Genomic DNA, 9,074 nt, shown 5'->3' on the forward strand with positions numbered 1-9,074 from the left:
ACAGAGATGAGAAGGGTATGTATGGACTTGTGTAACTCTGGGGGTTACGGTGAATAAGCAAAATTCCCAATACGTCGGCGTGTTCCTTTAAGAGCTATATAACGACATTAAAAAAAGAAAGAAAAGGAATTGCTTTCTTGCTTAAAAGCAGTAGGCTTCAAAATACGTTATTGGTAACTGACTTAAACCAAGCCCAAAATTCTATTTTTTTCCAAGCCAAGTATCCCTAAACTTGCACTTCTCCATAGCCTATGATACAATCCGAAAGAGACTTGCGGCAATAATATGAAAGCTGATTGGCTGCAGAATAAGTTGCATGTTGGTCTCAATTGTAGATGTAATACAGCAAATTATATTTGGACAAGCAAAAGAAAGAACTACAACACCATGGAATTGAAAAAACAAAAATTCTAGGCGTTACAATGAGCATTAAAGGTGTACATGGACGTAGGAAAATTAAGACCTGTTTGAGACCTGTTTGATATTATTCAAGACCAAGAACACAATGCTTCAGTGAATTTAAGACTTTTAAAGGCCTATAAAAGAGGAACGAGAACGTTTCAGCGTGAATGAGCAAGTTTTAAGTCGCAGAGGATCCTCTGCTTAAAGATCAGTCCACTTAATTTGAATTAATTGCATTCACTGCACTGTTCCACTATAAACGTTGGTGTGTCAGTATCCCTGAATTTCCTGCTTTCATTCATTTTAACTGCTTATATATAGATATCTAGCAATATTCTGTGACCATATAGGAGATACAAGCGATAAAAGAGAGTCGCAGTCGTACTTGTCTTGCGGTTAGCAATGCTAGTACTGTAAGGCTCTAATGATGACAAATGGCAATGTCGGTCAGTTTGTCTGTCAGTCTGTTAGTTGGTCCACTTTTTTGGTCCATACTACTTCATAGCAACCCATAACATTTTGAACTTGCATAATGGCATTTAAAGATGATGTTATGACAAACTTATAAATCCAAATCTGTTCTTTAAAGCTATAGTGCGTAGTTTCTGTCGCCCCCATGAGGAATTCTAAGTAATGACAACAACACTGTCAGCGCATCCACATGAGGCAAGCCTTTGGTGATCATGCACCACCCCCACCCCTCCTCCAAACAATTGCTAGTAGCATTTATTCCCTCCAATGTTGTTGGGTGGGGAAATTGAAAGAGCAGCACTTGTCCCTCTCTCATCACCACCACCACTGAGGTGCCCTTGAGCAAGGCCCTTAACCCCAACTGCTCCAGTGGAGCTGCTCAGTGGCCAGCAGATCACACTGTGGTTGTACTGGGCAGCTTCCAGGTATGAATGTGGAACTGTGTGAATGTGACAGGTCGTCGTTGCAAATGAGAATTTGTTCTCAATCGACTTACCTGGATAAATAAAGGTTAAAAAAAAAATTTAAAAGAAAAAGATTTAGCAACTTTTAAGACCCCCTTCGCATGTTTTTTTTTTTTTTTTTTGCCAAAAAGCGACTAGTGACAAATCTGGTGACTTTCTGTAGTCACCAGATTTCTGTTGTCCAGCGAGGGAGCAAGGTCTTTTTCCCTTGTGGCCGCTAGTCACCTCTCTCTTCTTTTCAGTGACTGAGGAGAAAGCAGGCTCCCCCGTTCTGCCCTTACCTATTGTGCAGCAGCACTGCGCAGGCAGTTACGCCAGGAATACACCTTACGCTGAAGCGCCGCGAATATCCGTGACACGTAGATTCGTGCATGATCGCGGGCCTGGCTGTTCATACCAGACGCGCATTTCTCCATGCCGATCACAAAGCGATCCTTCTCTCCACTCTACAAAACCACTCTCTCTCCCAGTGTGTGTATGTGTGTGGTTCACTGCCTGTCTGTCCGTCCATCCGTCGGTCTCTCTCACCGTGTGCCTAATTGCGTCTCTAATTGCGACACAGATGGGAAGTCAAGACAGCAAAAATCACCATAAACCTGGGTGTTTTATTTTGAAACTGGTTAATTTTGTAAAGGATCCAGCTGCACTGTGGCCCTCCTGCATGTGATTACCTACCTACCTTGACACATTCGCTCACGGCTCACACCACAAGAAATAGGACAAATTGAATAACATGGGCGCGGAAATGAAAATAGCTCCGCTTTGTGGCTGTTCGTGGCGCTTTAGCGTGCGGTGTGTTTCTGGCCTTAAAAGGGGTGGGGGGACAGGGCACGGCTGGGCATCCAGTCCTTCGGGACTGAACCAAGCCAGCCTTCTTCAGCCTCTCTTTTGTAGTTTTTTTTTAAAACTTTAAATAATACCTAAGTAGTAATTATAATATAAGTTACTGTAGTGAGTTTGTGATTATTTGGCTAGAGATTTGTATCTATTTCTATCTACTTTGCTCTTGATCTCTGACTTGCTGCACCTGACACAACCACTAAGCTTTATGCACATTATTGCTCTATGACATCATCTAGCTACTTGTGTTGTCTTCCCGTCATCCTTGAAAAAAACACTTTTTTTTCTCTACGTTTTTGACACCATTTTTTCACAGTATTTTTTTGCTTTTTCCAACGTTTTAAATTATTAATTTTTTATTCTACACACTTTCAGCACTTATTTCTACATCGCATATTTTCTGATCTAAAACAAAAATTGAAAACGGGTCAATTTGACTCAAAGTCAACACAAGGGTTAAGCTAGCTACTTTCATTGGAGAAGAGTTGGCAACACTGATCCCCTCAAATCAAGGAGGACACGGAGTATTAAAAAAACATGATGGACTTTTCAAAAGAGGTAATTATCTTATAATTTGTAGGCAACAGAAATGCGGTCGTCACTTTCTTTTTTGGATTTTAGTCCAGCTGAACGTGTAGATCTTTTCTTAGCAGTGCGATAACTGATTGAAACGTTTCGTGGGTGCGCTTCTTCAGGTTTTCAGCCATGCCTTCACCTGTTGCAGCAGTCCTCTTTGGCTATGTTCAGACTGCAGGGAAATCAGATTTATTTTGGGGTCAAGTGACCAGGTCAGACTTCTTCAGAAGTAGTGTGAACACTCAAATCTTGCCCAGATCTGATATTTTTTATTTTATTTTATTTTTTTTATTCCTATTCTCCTCCTCAGCACCTGCTCATTAATGTTATGGCTGCCATTACACAAACATTTTGAAATAAAAGCGAAAATGCTTACTTCCTCCATAACCTCCCTACTTTAGTGCAACAGCGTGCTGTGTCTGATGTCATTGTTATTGTTCTTTTGCGCATGCGGGTCAGTTCGAAACCGCAAACAGTTCACACTGGATTATGATTATAGGCCACATTTTAAAAGGTAATGTGAACAGCCAAACAAAAAATCGGATCTGAGCAAAACAATCCCAATTAAGCATTAAGACTTGCAGTGTGAACGTAGCCTTTGTCTTCAAAGTCTATGAAGACTTTAGTGCTGCACTATGAATATAATCTTTAGATTTTTGAAGTTGTAGGTATCAGTATATTTTAGAGGCTATAGCTGCGCAAGAGGTAAGAGCAGAGCAGGGGGAGCCTGCAATATAAACAAACCGCTGGAATCTCGCTGGACAATACTGGTGTCTCTTTAAAAAACAAAATAACAACACATAATTCTAAGTCTATTTCCCAACAATGTATATAATCTGTAGATTTTGAAGTTGAGGTATCAATATAGCTTGTCCTTTCTTTAAACACATTTTGTAAACATATCCATACTGAGAAATACTGCAACTTTTGTGGAGCTGATAGGCTTAATTAGCTTTGAATCAACTAATTTGGCTTTGGCTTGAATGTTACAGAAGTTCATTAATATCAAATAGTCGCGCACTATAGCCTCTAAGATATATTGATACCTACAACTTCAAAATCTACAGATTATATACAGATTATATACATTGTTGGGAAATAGACTTAGAATTATGTGTTGTTATTTTGTTTTTTAAAGATACAGCAGTATTGTCCAGCGAGAGTGCAAGGTCTTCGCCAGGCACCTCTCTCTTCTTTTCAGTGACTGAGGAGAAAGCAGGCTCCCCCTGCTCTGCTCTTACCTCTTGTGCAGCTATAGCCTCTAAAATATACTGATACCTACAACTTCAAAAATCTAAAGATTGTATTCATAGCGCAGCACTAAAGTTGTAGTTGTGGTGATGAATCTTTTTTTTTCTTCTTCTTGCTTGTCTCATACCTTTTTAAATTGTTGTGCCAACTATAGTGGCGCAAAATGAAAGTGCAGATGACATAGCCTCAGAGAAAAAATGAATCTTATGCAAGAGGCTCAAAATGTGGCCAACAATCATATTTAGAATCAGAATATATCTAACAGTCTATGTGTGTACATAGTGTGTGCCACGTAGCGGCAGATTGACGTCAACTTTTGCACACAGCCTTAGTGGAGCATGGGGAACTACTGAGTGGAGTTTTTTGTTAATCTGAGTAAATAATGCTCATAACTTCCTGTTTTGACTGCAACCTTCAGGACGTTGTTGCTCTGTAACTTGTGAATAGTTACTTTTAGATGATCTTTTACACAATAGCATAAACAGACAGCTCACTATAATGCACTGTTGTGCCTTAATAAGTCATTTATATTGCATAATAAAAAAAGATGACAAAACATGATGCTGAGATGCAGGTAGGAAAGTATAATCACACATTCTTGATCTTTATTCAGTACTCCAGAGAATATGTCAAAGCAGTTTTGTGTTAGAAAAATCACCTTGAAATATTTTCCCAGAAACGATCATTCTGAAAGCTGATCTGAACCAGCTGTAAAAGAATGCATAAATAAATGGATTGAGCATGGAGTTTAACAGTGCAAGCCAGTTAAGTGTTTCAAACAATGGAAGTGGCACTGACACATGGGGCAAAAGCTGAGAGATAAAACAGAGAAAGAAAGGAGTCCAACACATCAGGAAAACTCCCAAAACGGTCGCAAGAGTTTTAGTGGCCTTTCTCTCCATCTTACTGACAGTTGCTCCAGACTTTTTACTCTGACAGGTGTTATTCTGGATGCTGCGTACCTGTTCCTGTGCAACAAGGAAAATCTTTAGGTAGATACAGAGCATTACAATCACTGGTAGATAAAATGCGAAGACGGGTCCCAAAATGTTTGCAAGTAGGGCATCAATAAAACAATTTTCTTCACATTTTTCATGTTTTAAATCTGGAATCATAAAGCCAATGGCAATTAGAACAGAAACACCCCAGCTGAGCAGGATCATGACCATGACAACGTTAACATTTATCTTAGTTCTGTACATCAGAGGCTGACACACTGCATAATATCTGTCTATAGAAATACAAAATAAATTCAAAATGGAAGCTGTGCTCAGTGTTGCATCAACGCTGTCTCGTATTTTGCAAAATATATTTTTATAATAAAAACACGAGGTTACAGTAAATGCCATGCTGACAGGAAAAACTACAACACCAACAAGCAGGTCAGCCACAGCCAGAGAGAGAATGAGAGAGTTAGTAGGACTGTGGAGCTGTTTGAAATAGATTATGGAGATTATTACAAGAAGGTTTCCACATACTGTGACAACAGATAATGAGCCAAGGAAAATATACAATAAAACACACATTGCAGAAGGGTTGCCTTTCATTATGTTAAAGAAATTATCTATTTCATAACAAAGATGCATGTAATCAACATCAGAGCGGTTGACAGTGACTTCTGGTGCCATGTTTCTGGGTTCCTGCAAATCAGTTTTCACTGAATGATTAGCAATATTTAAAGTAAAAAATATTTATTTTAAAATAGATTGATGAATGAATGCTTAACCACAATGATAGTTTTAGTAGTTCTCTACACTAAAATACATATTTTCAGTTCATATCATACCTTTTTACAGCTCAAGATAGTTCTGCATCAGTATTGATGGGTGTTCTTCATTACTGTGTCACTGTGCACAATCTTTTATCAACGTTTGTCTCTTTACCACCACCAATCAGATGTGGGACTTTTCATCATGACGACATTAGATGCCAGGGCAGCAATGTATTGTAAATGAGACAAACACTTTAAATCCCTTTTGAACCTTTAATTTTATCAGTATAGATAAAAACAGATTTAAGTCTTATTTCTTATAAAATCAGATATACCATTTAAGTAGACTTTATAGGCTATGATCTTTTTCTAAGGACATGAAACCGAAAGTCTCCTGGCAAAATAATTGTTTTTAACCCTAAACCTATCTATTTAAGATTTAAGAACGGGCCAACGTCAAGGTTGGAAATTGGCGAATGAATTTGGCCGGTGGCAGGTGAATTCGATCTACCTGCCAGAAGAACCAAAAACAAACTGTCAGCTAAACTGTACGTTACATCTCCCCGAAATGAAAGCGGGGTGTGAGCGCGAAACAATCGGCTACACTGCTTACATTCGAGCTATAAGTGGCCAGTAAAAACAACAACAAAACTAGAACTGCAAGCAGTTATGATGGGGTCCAAGCCTCCCCGGCGCGAGTCCCCCCTGGCGCAAGTCGTCCCTGATGACATGCGGAGCTTATGAAAGCATGGCCCATGAAAGCGGAGCCTGCAAAAGGAGAACCCAAAGCACGACAGCGGCAAGGCAAAAGCCAGGAAATTTCACTAAGTGCAAGCTCCAAAGTCTGTAGTGAAATGTAATAGCAAATTTCCCATTCATTGATTAAAAGGACAAAATGCTTCTATCTCAATCATAGCGCGCCCTAAAGGCCGATCTTCGCCAAGTTTCATGTTGATAGCAATTACTATGGCAGAGATACTGCAATCGCATATGTCCCATTTACATGGATTGAGTTATTGGCCAAAACACATAAACGCTGATTATAGCGCCCCCTAATGGCCAATCTTCGCCAAATTTGGTAGAAAGCATCGCAGTGGTATGTCGAACTAAAATCTCAAGGTGTTTGCTGATAGCATTTAATTTGACCAAGATATGATAAAGTTTGTGTTTCGTAGCTAGCTACGAAATTTAGTTTGGTGGTAAATTGCGCATAGTTTAACGTAGCAAATTTCTTTTGATACATTTTTGTCAGGTCCATCTGAGATGCTACGTACCAGGTTTTGTGCAATCTTTCGCCTAGGAGGAGTACATTGCGCGATATTGCGAAAAAACATCTTTGCAGAAATGGCCGTTACCTATATCATCAGATTCAGCTCGATTCAAGGAACACGTGGGTGTAAGGGTTTCTAATGTGTGATGTGGGAGTTATAGGCAAAAACACGTTTGACGTCATTACAGCACCACCTAGTGTTGGAACTTGTCTAATTAATTGAGGGAAGTACCTCACACACCTGTACATATACACTGTAAATTTGAAGTTGCTCACATTAGTGTAAATTTTGAATCCAAACCTGGGTCCCATAGGCCACGCCCACTTTGACGAATTAGTACCCCACTGTATGCGTGGCCTTAGGAGTGGCCCTAGATGACACCCTCAAAATTTCGTAAAAATTGGATCAGCCGTTTATAAGATAAAACTTTTTGTACTTGTAGTGCCCCCTAGTGGCCAATCTTTGTAATTGTTGGCTGAGATATGGCAAAGCTAGCTACACAAATTTGTTTGTGCGTAATTTGCGCAATTTTTATCCGCTAAAAAAAAATGGGAATGGGCATGTCGTATATCCGGAGATTCAGCTAAATTCAGGGACCGCGTGAATATGTGTATTTTTAATGTGCGATGAACGGTTTGGGAGTTATAGGGCCAAAAGCGTTTTTTTTCTGCCACCTACTTGTGGAAGTGGGTCAATTGTTGCGCCTGAGGTTCGTGCAGGGTTCTGGACCAGTCCTGAAAATGGCACCCCCTCACCATGTACGGTTTAGGCTATAGCGTGCGTTTCATCGGCGGAAGTATAATATTCGTTGCGAAAACAATAGGGTTCCACAGCCCTGCTGTGTGAACCGTGTAGCTTTGCTACTGCGGTTCTCCCACCCCTCGGGTTTGGACCCCTAAAAAGGTCTGTGTTGGCACTGGGTTAGTTAGTTTACGGTGCACAGTGCTTCTGTTTTCCATATAGAGCTTCGGGGAGAATTGCACTTTACAGAGAGAGAAAAGGGAAAGGCAGACGTCGCTGTTAGCACAAAGCTATTAGCTCTCCAGGGCTACTATAAACAACGAAGTGTTTGCTAGCTCCCACCCCCTTCTGGTATCCACAGATATGGAAAGCCGACAGGGACATATTCTATGGCTGTGGTATTTCTCTGTCTTTAGAAGATGGGCATGTATTGTGTTTGGAGCATCAAGACTCAATATTGCCCAGGGAAAACTTTCGTACGTGTATCTTAAAATATAATTTAAAAAAGGAACGTACAAGAGAGGGCCGTTGCTGCTTTTTTGAAAGGAAGCAAGCAACTCCTTCTCTTTCTGAGGGGCCACTGTAGAAAATCTGTGTACAGTGGGGACAGTGTTCATGGTCCTGGCAGGTTCCCTTCCTCCCTCTATCTTTAGGCCTTCAAAAAGTGGCCTCCCGGTTGCAGCGGCTGTGTCTCCCTCTTTGGCGTATTGCTTGTAGTCGTAAGCTGACACACCTGATGGGGACCCTGCTGTCAAGTCGACTTAAATACAAAATAGACAGACCCGATCCAGGCTTGCCTGTTTCATTCAGTCCTGCAGAATGTGGCAGTAGACTATGGCAGTGACTCAATTGTTCATGATTTTAAACAGCGTCTCTGCAGGGCAGCCACATCTCTGGACATTGCCCTTCCTGTAAACCTGTCAGCGCTCCTCTCTCAGTTAAAAGAGAAGCTATGAGGGTGCAAAGGTTCGCTCCACACTGGTAGAAACCTGATTTCACAAACCTTGTGTGTCTCTCCGCCAGCCACTCACAAGTGGTCTAGATCCTATGGAGCAGGTTGCCTGTGGGCCTCTCCCTCTGATGTATTAAGCCCTCCTCTATTTCTTCCTCAGTTCAGTGAGACCTATTATGAGGGATTAGGCAGAGACCCCTGGCAGGGCCTGCGACCTCTGCTTATGCCAACAACAGCTTTCCGTGCCTCCCTCTTTCGGTGAGGGCAGGAGGTACGCGACTGTGCACAGGATATTTTTTGTGGCCTTTCCAGGCGCACCAGGGGCTTTGAAGGGGTGTGTAACTTGTTTTTACACCATCTGGGCTTGGGCAGCACTGTTTCCTCACAGGGTGTCT

At 41.1% G+C, this 9,074-nt stretch overlaps 1 protein-coding gene across 1 annotated transcript; it reads right to left on the reverse strand.

Moving 5' to 3' along the window:
• Positions 1-4,633: 4,633 nt before the first annotated feature.
• Positions 4,634-5,551, reverse strand: LOC120546382 (trace amine-associated receptor 1-like). The gene is made up of 2 exons (XM_039781309.1): positions 5,308-5,551; positions 4,634-5,235 (listed from the first exon to the last, which is right to left on the reverse strand). The coding sequence occupies exons 1-2, from the start codon at positions 5,549-5,551 to the stop codon at positions 4,634-4,636; spliced, it is 846 nt and encodes a 281-aa protein (XP_039637243.1).
• Positions 5,552-9,074: the final 3,523 nt, after the last annotated feature.

The sequence above is a fragment of the Perca fluviatilis genome, chromosome 18 (genome assembly GCF_010015445.1).
Source record: "Perca fluviatilis chromosome 18, GENO_Pfluv_1.0, whole genome shotgun sequence".
NCBI classification, from domain to species: domain Eukaryota; kingdom Metazoa; phylum Chordata; class Actinopteri; order Perciformes; family Percidae; genus Perca; species Perca fluviatilis.

Coding starts and splice junctions, on each gene's coding strand:
- LOC120546382 (XM_039781309.1), bottom strand. CDS start 5,551: ATGAAAGGCAACCCTTCTGCAATGTGTGTTTTATTGTATATTTTCCTT. Junction 5,236..5,307: donor TTATTATAAAAATATATTTT/GCAAAATACGAG, acceptor GTATTTCTATAG/ACAGATATTATGCAGTGTGT.